The sequence below is a fragment of the Aquarana catesbeiana genome, linkage group LG13, assembly GCF_042186555.1.
Source record: "Aquarana catesbeiana isolate 2022-GZ linkage group LG13, ASM4218655v1, whole genome shotgun sequence".
Classification (NCBI taxonomy): domain Eukaryota; kingdom Metazoa; phylum Chordata; class Amphibia; order Anura; family Ranidae; genus Aquarana; species Aquarana catesbeiana.
In genome coordinates this window covers 4519028-4531305 of record NC_133336.1, presented here as the reverse complement: position 1 = coordinate 4531305, position 12278 = coordinate 4519028, and the positions used below count along the sequence as shown (strand labels likewise).

The 12278-nt window shown below is 56.0% G+C and overlaps 1 protein-coding gene across 1 annotated transcript in view; it reads left to right on the top strand.

Annotated features, from left to right (window-relative positions):
• Window positions 1–12278, top strand: part of WDHD1 (WD repeat and HMG-box DNA binding protein 1) — a 93852-nt gene that overhangs the window by 53047 nt on the left and 28527 nt on the right. The window contains exons 17-19 of the mRNA XM_073610173.1: window positions 270–384; window positions 1443–1574; window positions 10343–10569. Coding sequence (XP_073466274.1) covers window positions 270–384; window positions 1443–1574; window positions 10343–10569 — 474 coding nt within the window. The remainder of the gene's footprint in view (window positions 1–269; window positions 385–1442; window positions 1575–10342; window positions 10570–12278) is intronic.

Sequence of the window (12278 nt, the reverse complement as noted above, 5' to 3'; positions counted from 1 at the left end):
TTGTAGTCCCACCACAGCCGGAGGGCCGAGGTTGCCTTCTCCTGACCTAGAATGTGTCTCCCCCCCCGACAAAGACATGCAGATCTTCATTTGGAGTGTAATTCCTGTCTTATACTGTAGATGGCAGGCTTCTCCACCACTGAGGGGGAGGGGAAGACGAACAAGCAGAAGTTCCACTTTCGGGTGGAATCTCTGTCCTTTGCTAATTTGTATTTGTAAACCTCCTGCTGATGTCTAATGTGTTCCTTTTTGTTGTTTTTTATATAAAGGTGCATTCCGTGCAAAGGTTCCAGATTCCCCCCCACCCTTCCTCGTCCCGCCGTGGCTATTCTGCCTTTCAAGCTTCCGTATTGTCAGATTACCACCGAAAAGGGGCAGATGGAGGTAAGACCGCCAACACAGGGGCAGATTCCGAGGACTTTATAGCCAAAAGGATCTGTATTGGCAAATAGAAAAACTCCAGAGGTTGCTATGGGTAACATAATGGCCAGAGCTGTGTGCTTTACTCAGCGAGGTTATTATATTTTATTGCATTTCTCCTTGTGGTGACATTTTCACCTTGGCCACCTTTTGACTGGGGGGGGTGTAGAAGGACATTACAATCAATGGAGGGCATTTCCTGGCCTGAAGACACAACAGGAAGTGAGGAGATGATCTATGTGAAGAGAGAAGGAAAATTCCCCTTTAACCTCTTACAAGGAGAATGAATGGCGCTGGAGGGACGGCCAGCGCCCCTCCCTCCATCCCTTCCGCCAGCGCCCCTCCCTCCATCCCTTCCGCCAGCGCCCCTCCCTCCATCCCTTCCGCCAGCGCCCCTCCCTCCACCCCTTCCGCCAGCGCCCCTCCCTCCACCCCTTCCGCCAGCGCCCCTCCCTCCACCTCTTCCGCCAGCGCCCCTCCCTCCATCCCTTCCGCCAGCGCCCCTTCCGCCAGCGCCCCTCCCTCCACCTCTTCCGCCAGCGCCCCTCCCTCCACCTCTTCCGCCAGCGCCCCTCCCTCCACCTCTTCCGCCAGCGCCCCTCCCTCCACCTCTTCCGCCAGCGCCCCTCCCTCCATCCCTTCCTGGGTACACCAGCTACAGCGGCGGCATAAACCTTGGACCAAGAAGATGACCCCGGGATCACAAGTTACTAAGGCCATTTACATACAGGTGTGCCTGTTTGCTCTCTTTAACCACTTCAGCCCTGGAAAGATTTACCCCCCTTCCTGACCAGGCCATTTTTTGCCATACGGCACTGCGTTGCTTTAACTGACAATTTCGCGGTTGTGTGACGTTGTACCCAAACAAAATTGACGCCCTTTTTTTTGTGTATATAATATATATATATATCTAGTTCAAATCACCAGTCAGTAAAAGGAACAACAAAGTATTTTTTAATTTTTTTTGCCATGTCCCTCTCTCTTCGTTTTATCGATCTCTCCTTCATCTCTCTCCCATCCAGGAACAATACTGGAGGTCACAAATCTTCACCAATTACTTTGACCATTGGTCTAAGAGTGGATATGAATGGGATGAGAACGCCAAGATGGAGGTCCAGAAGGAGCAGCAGGAACTCTTAATGAAGATGTTTGCGGTAAGCTGAACTTACTGACTGGTGCCTATGAACCGCGTTTAACCCCCTCCGTGACCCCCGAGGTCCTTCATTTCTAGACCCCCGACCCAAATATAGCAGAACCAATTAAACCTCAACTCCATTCTTATCTTATTTTAAAAATCTTGACATGTTTGGTATCTATGTACTCGATGCAACATCATCTTTTATATTTTACCAAAAAATGAGTATCATATAGTGTCTGTGTGTGCCAAAATTCATTTAAAGGGTAAGTTCACCTTTACAGAAAATCTGTATGATGAATTGACACTGTTATACAAGCTGTACACTCACTACATTACATTGTAGCAAAGTGTCATTTCTTCAGTGTTGTCACATGAAAAGATAGAAGAAAAGATTTACACAAATGTGAGGGGTGTACTTACTTTTGTGAGATACTGTGCTTGTGTGTATGTGTGTATATATATATATATATATATATGTGTGTGTGTGTGTGTGTGTGTGTGTATATATATATATATATATATGTGTGTGTGTGTGTGTATATATATATATATATGACTTTTTTTCCCCTCACAGGATAGGTGCCAGTAATCCCTCCCCCTTTCAGGATCGGCTCTTGTACCCACTTCCGAGCACGATCCTCTGCAGCCAGCAACAATAGATCCTGACAGTGACAATAGATCCCCCTTAGAGCCCTTGCACACTGGGGCGGGGGGCGGCGTCGGCGGTAAAACGCCGCTATTATTAGCGGCGTTTTACCGTCGGTATGCGGCCGCTAGCGGGGCGGTTTTACCCCCCGCTAGCGCCCGTTAAAGGGTTAAATACCACCGCAAAGCGCCTCTGCAGAGGCGGTTTGCCGGCGGTATAGCCGCGCCGTCCCATTGATTTCAATGGGCAGGAGCGGTAAAGGAGCGGTATACACACCGCTCCGAAGATGCTGCTAGCAGGACTTTTTTTACCATCCTGCCAGCGCATCGCTCCAGTGTGCAAGCCCTCGGGGCTTTCACACTGGAATGAAAGCAGCGGCACTTTTGGGGCGGTTTGCAGGCGCTATTATTAGCGCAATAGCGCCCGCAAACCGCCCCAGTGTGCAAGGGCTCTTAGCGACAATAAACCACCTGATGTAACAACACAGTAGATCTCCCAGCAGCCAGCAAGAATATACCCCTCCCTCAACCGTAGGTCCCTCCCAGCAACAAATGACCCCCTAGCAAAACAAGATCCCCGCTATCAGCAATAGGATCCCCCACCAGCAACCATAGGAATTGTCCAACAACAATAGATCTCAGCAACAGTAAACCCTCCACCAGTGACAATACAGTAGATCTCCTAGTATCCAGCATCAATAGACCTTCCATCAGTCATCAGCAAAAGACCCCTACCTCAACAGTAGAACCCTACTAGCAACAATTGACCCCCCCCCCCCCCTAGAAACACAAGATGGGCCCCCCCCCCCCCAGCAACATTAGACCTCAACAACAAATGATCCCCTAGCGACAAGAAGATCCCACAGCAGTTGGAAGTTGAAACCAATAGACCCTCCCAGCACACCCCAGCACCTTATTCAGCGTGTTCCCGCAGAAAAAAAAAAGCTATGTATACACACACTCAATGTTACCAAAAGTATTGGGACACCTGCCTTTACACACACATGAACTGTAATGACCTCCCAGTCTTAGTCCGGAGGGTTCAATATTGAGTTGGCTCCGCCCTTTGCAGCTATAACAGCTTCACCTCTTCTGGGAAGGCCGTCCACAAGGTTTAGGAGTGTTTTCTATGGGAATGTTTGACCATTCTTCCAGAAGAGCATTTGTGAGGTCAGGCAACTGATGTTGGACGAGAAGGCCTGGCTCACAGTCTTCGCTCTAATTCATCCCAAAGGTGTTCTATCGGGTTGTGGTCAGGACTCTGTGCAGGCCAGTCAACTTCCTCCACCCCAAACTCGCTCATCCATGTCTTTATGGACTGTCTTTAAAGCAGGCTTTCCAATACTTTTGGTAATATAGTGTGTGTGTGATATAAATAAATATATATATATATTGTAAACTGCTGGTGTCTAGCAGTTAAACCAACTGGTGTAGTGCTAGAGGCTAAGCGGCCAATAACCAGGCCCAAACACATCTTTAACCCTTTGTACGCCTCAATTGGGGTTTGACTCATGGCTGTGCCAGGTGAAATTGATGGTTGGGAGGTGCAGGGAAGGTGTATGTGGGAGGGGTGAGTAGTGCAGGGAAGGTGTTGGATGGGGTAAGTAGTGCAGGGAAGGTGTCGGTGGGCGGGGTGAGTAGTGCAGGGAAGGTGTCGGTGGGCGAGGTGAGTAGTGCAGGGAAGGTGTCGGTGGGCGGGTGAGTAGTGCAGGGCAGGGGTCGGTGGGCGGGGTGTGTGGTGCAGGGAAGGTGTAGGTGGGTGAGGTGAGAAGTGCAGGGAAGGTGTTGGATGGGGTGAGTAGTGCAGGGAAGGTGTCGGTGGGCGGGGTGAGTAGTGCAGGGAAGGTGTCGGTGGGCGGGGTGAGTAGTGCAGGGAAGGTGTCGGTGGGCGGGGTAAGTAGTGCAGGGAAGGTGTCGGTGGGCGGGGTGAGTAGTGCAGGGAAGGTGTCGGTGGGCGGGGTAAGTGGTGCAGGGAAGGTGTAGGTAGGTGAGGTGAGAAGTGCAGGGAAGGTGTCGGTGGGCGGGGTGAGTAGTGCAGGGAAGGTGTTGGATGGGGTGAGTAGTGCAGGGAAGGTGTCGGTGGGCGGGGTGAGTAGTGCAGGGGAGGTGTTGGTGAGCGGGGTGAGTAGTGCAGGGAAGGTGTCGGTGGGCGGGGTGAGTAGTGCAGGGAAGGTGTCGGTGGGCAGGGTGAGTAGTGCAGGGAAGGTGTCGGTGGGCGGGGTGAGTAGTGCAGGGAAGGTGTCGGTGGGCGGGGTGAGTAGTGCAGGGAAGGTGTCGGTGGGCGGGGTGAGTAGTGCAGGGAAGGTGTCGGTGGGCGGGGTGAGTAGTGCAGGGAAGGTGTCGGTGGGCGGGGTGAGTAGTGCAGGGAAGGTCTCGGTGGGTGGGGTGAGTAGTGCAGGGAAGGTGTTGGTGGGCGGGGTGTGTGGTGCAGGGCAGGGGTCGGTGGGCGGGGTGTGTGGTGCAGGGAAGGTGTAGGTGGGTGAGGTGAGAAGTGCAGGGAAGGTGTTGGATGGGGTGAGTAGTGCAGGGAAGGTGTCGGTGGGCAGGGTGAGTAGTGCAGGGAAGGTGTCGGTGGGCGGGGTGAGTAGTGCAGGGAAGGTGTCGGTGGGCGGGGTGAGTAGTGCAGGGAAGGTGTCGGTGGGCGGGGTGAGTAGTGCAGGGAAGGTGTCGGTGGGCGGGGTGAGTAGTGCAGGGAAGGTGTCGGTGGGCGGGGTAAGTAGTGCAGGGAAGGTGTGTGGTGCAGGGAAGGTGTAGGTAGGTGAGGTGAGAAGTGCAGGGAAGGTGTCGGTGGGCGGGGTGAGTAGTGCAGGGAAGGTGTTGGATGGGGTGAGTAGTGCAGGGAAGGTGTCGGTGGGCGGGGTGAGTAGTGCAGGGAAGGTGTCGGTGGGCGGGGTGAGTAGTGCAGGGGAGGTGTTGGTGAGCGGGGTGAGTAGTGCAGGGAAGGTGTCGGTGGGCGGGGTGAGTAGTGCAGGGAAGGTGTAGGTGGGTGAGGTGAGAAGTGCAGGGAAGGTGTAGGTGGGCGGGGTGAGTAGTGCAGGGAAGGTGTCGGTGGGCAGGGTGAGTAGTGCAGGGAAGGTGTCGGTGGGCGGGGTGAGTAGTGCAGGGAAGGTGTCGGTGGGCGGGGTGAGTAGTGCAGGGAAGGTGTCGGTGGGCGGGGTGAGTAGTGCAGGGAAGGTGTCGGTGGGCGGGGTGAGTAGTGCAGGGAAGGTGTCGGTGGGCGGGGTAAGTAGTGCAGGGAAGGTGTGTGGTGCAGGGAAGGTGTAGGTAGGTGAGGTGAGAAGTGCAGGGAAGGTGTCGGTGGGCGGGGTGAGTAGTGCAGGGAAGGTGTTGGATGGGGTGAGTAGTGCAGGGAAGGTGTCGGTGGGCGGGGTGAGTAGTGCAGGGAAGGTGTCGGTGGGCGGGGTGAGTAGTGCAGGGGAGGTGTTGGTGAGCGGGGTGAGTAGTGCAGGGAAGGTGTCGGTGGGCGGGGTGAGTAGTGCAGGGAAGGTGTTGGTGGGCAGGGTTAGTAGTGCAGGGAAGGTGTCGGTGGGCGGGGTGAGTAGTGCAGGGAAGGTGTCGGTGGGCGGGGTGAGTAGTGCAGGGAAGGTGTCGGTGGGCGGGGTTAGTAGTGCAGGGAAGGTGTCGGTGGGCGGGGTGAGTAGTGCAGGGAAGGTGTCGGTGGGCGGGGTGAGTAGTGCAGGGAAGGTGTCGGTGGGCGGGGTGAGTAGTGCAGGGAAGGTGTCGGTGGGCGGGGTGAGTAGTGCAGGGAAGGTGTCGGTGGGCGGGGTGAGTAGTGCAGGGAAGGTGTCGGTGGGCGGGGTGAGTAGTGCAGGGAAGGTGTCGGTGGGCGGGGTGAGTAGTGCAGGGAAGGTGTCGGTGGGCGGGTGAGTAGTGCAGGGAAGGTGTCGATGGGCGGGGTGAGTAGTGCAGGGCAGGGGTCGGTGGGCGGGGTGTGTGGTGCAGGGAAGGTGTAGGTGGGTGAGGTGAGAAGTGCAGGGAAGGTGTTGGATGGGGTAAGTAGTGCAGGGAAGGTGTCGGTGGGCGGGGTGAGTAGTGCAGGGAAGGTGTCGGTGGGCGGGGTGAGTAGTGCAGGGAAGGTGTCGGTGGGCGGGGTGAGTAGTGCAGGGAAGGTGTCGGTGGGCGGGGTGAGTAGTGCAGGGAAGGTCTCGGTGGGCGGGGTGAGTAGTGCAGGGAAGGTGTTGGTGGGCGGGGTGTGTGGTGCAGGGATGATGTCAGTGGGCTAAGTGAGTAGTGCAGGGATGGTGTCGGTGGGTGGGGTGAATAGTGCAGGGAATGTGCCGGTGGGCTGGGTGAGTAGTGCAGGGAAGGTGTCTGATGGGGTAAGTTGTGCAGGGAAGGTGTCTGATGGGGTAAGTTGTGCAGGGAAGGTGTCGGTGGGCGGGGTGAGCAGTGCAGGGAAGGTGTCGGTGGGCGGGGTGAGTAGTGCAGGGGATGTGTCGGTGGGCAGGGTGAATAGTGCAGGGAAGGTGTAGGTGGGTGGGGTGAGTAGTGCAGAGAAGGTGTCGGTGGGCGGGGTGAGTAGTGCAGGGAAGGTGTCGGTGGGTGGGGTGAGTAGTGCAGGGAAGGTGTCGGTGGGCGGGGTAAGTAGTGCAGGGAAGGTGTGTGGTGCAGGGAAGGTGTAGGTGGGTGAGGTGAGAAGTGCAGGGAAGGTGTCGGTGGGCGGGGTGAGTAGTGCAGGGAAGGTGTTGGATGGGGTGAGTAGTGCAGGGAAGGTGTCGGTGGGCGGGGTGAGTAGTGCAGGGAAGGTGTCGGTGGGCGGGGTGAGTAGTGCAGGGAAGGTGTCGGTGGGCGGGGTGAGTAGTGCAGGGAAGGTGTCGGTGGGCGGGGTGAGTAGTGCAGGGAAGGTGTCGGTGGGCGGGGTGAGTAGTGCAGGGAAGGTGTCGGTGGGCGGGGTGAGTAGTGCAGGGAAGGTGTCGGTGGGCGGGGTGAGTAGTGCAGGGAAGGTGTCGGTGGGCGGGGTGAGTAGTGCAGGGAAGGTGTCGGTGGGTGGGGTGAATAGTGCAGGGAAGGTGTAGGTGGGCGGGGTGAGTAGTGCAGGGAAGGTGTCGGTGGGTGGGGTGAGTAGTGCAGGGAAGGTGTCGGTGGGCGGGGTGAATAGTGCAGGGAAGGTGTAGGTGGGTGGGGTGAGTAGTGCAGGGAAGGTGTAGGTGGGTGGGGTGAGTAGTGCAGGGAAGGTGTAGGTGGGCGGGGTGAATAGTGCAGGGAAGGTGTCGGTGGGCGGGGTGAGTAGTGCAGGGAAGGTGTCGGTGGGCGGGGTGAGTAGTGCAGAGAAGGTGTCGATGGGCGGGGTGAGTAGTGCAGGGAAGGTGTCGATGGGCGGGGTGAGTAGTGCAGGGAAGGTGTCGGTGGGCGGGGTGAGTAGTGCAGGGAAGGTGTCGGTGGGCGGGGTGAGTAGTGCAGGGAAGGTGTCGGTGGGCGGGGTGAGTAGTGCAGGGAAGGTGTCGGTGGGCGGGGTGAGTAGTGCAGGGAAGGTGTCGGTGGGCGGGGTGAGCAGTGCAGGGAAGGTGTAGGTGGGCGGGGTAAATAGTGCAGGGAAGGTGTCGGGCGGGGTGAGTAGTGCAGGGAAGGTGTAGGTGGATGGGGTGAGTAGTGCAGGGAAGGTGTCGGTGGGCGGGGTGAGTAGTGCAGGGAAAGTGTCGGTGGGTGGGGTGAGTAGTGCAGGGAAGGTGTCGGTGGGCGGGGTGAGTAGTGCAGGGAAGGTGTCGGTGGGCGGGGTGAGTAGTGCAGGGAAGGTGTAGGTGGGTGGGGTGAATAGTGCAGGGAAGGTGTCGGTGGGTGGGGTGAGCAGTGCAGGGAAGGTGTAGGTGGGCGGGGTGAGCAGTGCAGGGAAGGTGTCGGTGGGCGGGGTGAATAGTGCAGGGAAGGTGTCGGTGGGCGGGGTGAGTAGTGCAGGGAAGGTGTCGGTGGGTGGGGTGAGTAGTGCAGGGAAGGTGTCGGTGGGCGGGTTGAGTAGTGCAGGGAAGGTGTCGGGCGGGGTGAGTAGTGCAGGGAAGGTGTAGGTGGGCGGGGTGAGTAGTGCAGGGAAGGTGTCGGTGGGCGGGGTGAGTAGTGCAGGGAAGGTGTCGGTGGGCGGGGTGAGCAGTGCAGGGAAGGTGTAGGTGGGCGGGGTAAATAGTGCAGGGAAGGTGTCGGGCGGGGTGAGTAGTGCAGGGAAGGTGTAGGTGGATGGGGTGAGTAGTGCAGGGAAGGTGTCGGTGGGCGGGGTGAGTAGTGCAGGGAAAGTGTCGGTGGGTGGGGTGAGTAGTGCAGGGAAGGTGTCGGTGGGCGGGGTGAGTAGTGCAGGGAAGGTGTCGGTGGGCGGGTTGAGTAGTGCAGGGAAGGTGTCGGGCGGGGTGAGTAGTGCAGGGAAGGTGTAGGTGGGTGGGGTGAGTAGTATAGGGATGGTGTCGGTGGGTGGGGTGAGTAGTGCAGGGAAGGTGTCGGGCGGGGTGAGTAGTGCAGGGAAGGTGTAGGTGGGTGGGGTGAGTAGTGCAGGGATGGTGTCGGTGGGCGGGGTGAGCAGTGCAGGGAAGGTGTCGGTGGGCGGGGTGAATAGTGCAGGGAAGGTGTCGGTGGGTGGGGTGAGTAGTGCAGGGAAGGTGTCGGTGGGTGGGGTGAGTAGTGCAGGGAAGGTGTCGGTGGGTGGGGTGAGTAGTGCAGGGAAGGTGTCGGTGGGTGGGGTGAGTAGTGCAGGGAAGGTGTCGGTGGGCGGGGTGAGTAGTGCAGGGAAGGTGTCGGTGGGCGGGGTGAGCAGTGCAGGGAAGGTGTCGGTGGGCGGGGTGAGTAGTGCAGGGAAGGTGTCGGTGGGCGGGGTGAGTAGTGCAGGGAAGGTGTCGGGTGGGGTGAGTAGTGCAGGGAAGGTGTCGGTGGGTGGGGTGAGTAGTGCAGGGAAGGTGTAGGTGGGTGGGGTGAGTAGTGCAGGGAAGGTGTCGGTGGGCGGGTTGAGTAGTGCAGGGAAGGTGTCGGGCGGGGTGAGTAGTGCAGGGAAGGTGTCGGTGGGCGGGGTGAGTAGTGCAGGGGAGGTGTTGGTGAGCGGGGTGAGTAGTGCAGGGAAGGTGTCGGTGGGCGGGGTGAGCAGTGCAGGGAAGGTGTCAGTGGGCGGGGTGAGCAGTGCAGGGAAGGTGTCGGGCGGGGTGAGTAGTGCAGGGAAGGTGTAGGTGGGCGGGGTGAGCAGTGCAGGGAAGGTGTCAGTGGGTGGGGTGAGTAGTGCAGGGAAGGTGTCAGTGGGTGGGGTGAGTAGTGCAGGGAAGGTGTCGATGGGCGGGGTGAGTAGTGCAGGGAAGGTGTCGGTGGGCAGGGTGAGTAGTGCAGGGAAGGTGTCGGTGGGCGGGGTGAGTAGTGCAGGGAATGTGTCGGTGGGTGGGGTGAGTAGTGCAGGGAAGGTGTAGGTGGGCGGGGTGAGTAGTGCAGGGAAGGTGTCGGTGGGCGGGGTGAGTAGTGCAGGGAATGTGTCGGTGGGTGGGGTGAGTAGTGCAGGGAAGGTGTAGGTGGGCGGGGTGAGTAGTGCAGGGAAGGTGTAGGTGGGCGGGGTGAGCAGTGCAGGGAAGGTGTAGGTGGGCAGGGTGAATAGTGCAGGGAAGGTGTAGGTGGGCGGGGTGAGCAGTGCAGGGAAGGTGTAGGTGGGCAGGGTGAATAGTGCAGGGAAGGTGTCGGTGGGTGGGGTGAGCAGTGCAGGGAAGGTGTAGGTGGGCGGGGTGAGTAGTGCAGGGAAGGTGTAGGTGGGTGGGGTGAGTAGTGCAGGGAAGGTGTCGGTGGGCGGGGTGAGTAGTGCAGGGAAGGTGTCGGGCGGGGTGAGCAGTGCAGGGAAGGTGTCGGTGGGTGGGGTGAGTAGTGCAGGGAAGGTGGTGGGCGGGGTGAGTAGTGCAGGGAAGGTGTCGGGCGGGGTGAGTAGTGCAGGGAAGGTGTAGGTGGGTGGGGTGAGCAGTGCAGGGAAGGTGTCAGTGGGCGGGGTGAATACCTATAAAGAGAACCTGTTGATTTCCTGTAGTAAAGTGATAATTGGCTCACTCCAGCCAATCACTACCAGAGGGAGTTCTGTGTTTTTCTTCTATTAGATGAAGTGCCCGGTTCTTTCACCCCAGAGAACGGTCTGTCTGTTGTTGCCCCTCTTTGTTGCCCATGTCGGGGTAAACATCTTCTCTCTCTCTCTTTTTCCCGCAGCTTTCCTGCAAACTGGAGCGTGAATTCCGCTGCATGGAACTGGCGGAGTTCATGACTCACAACGTGATGAGTTTGGCCATTAAGTACGCCTCGCGCTCCAAGAGACTAATCCTAGCCCAGCGGCTCAGTGAGCTGGCCCTGGAGAAGGCGGCTGAGCTGGCGTCTGCACAGGAGGAGGAAGAAGAGGAGGAGGAGGAGGAAGATTTCCGCAGCAGGCTGAATGCCGGGTAATTGGTCTTTGAATTGTTGAGAAAGAATTGTATTTTTTTTTATCTGGGGCCTCCATGGAAAGGGGGTTAAAGGGGACTTCTCCCCAAATCTAGATCTACCGAACGGGGAGGTTTGGCATTCACCTCTCCACATGTCAGGGGCACCGATTTTTTTTTTTTTTTTTTACACTGTTGCTTTTAATCTTTTTCTTTGATCCTAAAATCAAAAAAACTATGTTACTTTACGTTGCTTCGCCTTTTTAGGCCACTAGGGGCGCACACTCACCGGCAGCTTGTACCCGGAGCCAATGCGAGTGCTCGGCGGGGATGATGACCTCCGGGCTCCCGCGATCGCTCGTGACAAGAGCAAGAAGAACCGGGATCTGTGTGTGTGTGTGTGTGTGTAAACACACAAATCCATGTCCTGTCAGGGGAGAGGAGACCGATCGTGTGTTCATACTAAGTATGAACACCGATCTCTCTCTCCTCCTAGACAGTCCCATCCCCCCCCTACAGTCAGAACACACACATGGAGAACACATTTAACCCCTTGATCGCCCCCTAGTGTTAACCCCTTCCCTGCCAGTGACTTTTATACAGCAATCAGTGCATTTTTTTATAGCACTAATTGCTGTATAAATGTCAGTGGTCCCAAAAATGTGTCCGATATGTCCACCGCAATATCGCAGTCTTGATAAAAATCGCAGATCGCCGCCATTACTAGTAAAAAATAAAAATGCTATAAATATATCACCTATTTTGTAGACACTAGAACTTTTGCACAAACCAATCAATATACGCTTTTTGCGATAATTTTTTTTTTTTTTTTTTTTCTTTATACCAAAAATATGTAGAAGAATACGTATCGGCCTAAACTGAGGAAAAAATGTGTTTTTTTGATTAAAAAAAAAAGGGGGATATTTATTATAGCAAAAAGTAAAAGATATATTGTGTTCTTTTTCAGAATTGTCCCTCTTCTTTTGTTTATAGCGCGAAAAATAAAAATCGCAGAGATGATCAAATACCACCAAAAGAAAAAAGGGACGTCGATTTGTTGGAAAACAAGGACGTTGATTTTGTTTGGGTGCAACATCGCATGACCGCGCAATTGTCAGAGCGACCCAGTGCCGAATCGCAAAAAAATAACCCGGTCATTGAGCAGCCAAATCTTCCGGGGGTGAAGCGGTTAAATCATGTTTTCAGGTTGTGCCGCTCAGATAGAGTTTTGAGTTCCGATTTAACCAACATTTTAAGTTTCTCGCACCCCGGGCCCAAATCCACAGATCACATTGATCAGATTAGTCTGTTAATGTAATTCCACTAATAAGAAAGAAAAAGATTTAATCCTCTAATAAGATGGATGCGGCGCTTCCATTACGTCCCGCGGCTTCTGCTTTCAGTGAATTGGGGATTAGCGGTAATCTGTATTTAGTTCATGTTGTTTTTTAAATGATCTCTAATCAAAGCGGTTGTGTCAGTGTTCCCGTCTTCGCGTTTTCTATCAGTCCGTCTATCTGTAAAGTTTCGTCTTCTGTACTCGGACGATGCAATCGGACCCGATTTACCATCACAGGTGGAGTTTTGGTAGATTTCCTTTTCCTTCGTGTAATCGATCGGGTCTGCAGGACTCTGTGCCACAGTTCTAAGGCCTGTTCTCATCCATTTTAGAGTCTTAAAGGGGAAGCATCCCCCCCCCACTGCCACATTTGGCACTTTGGGGGGGGGGG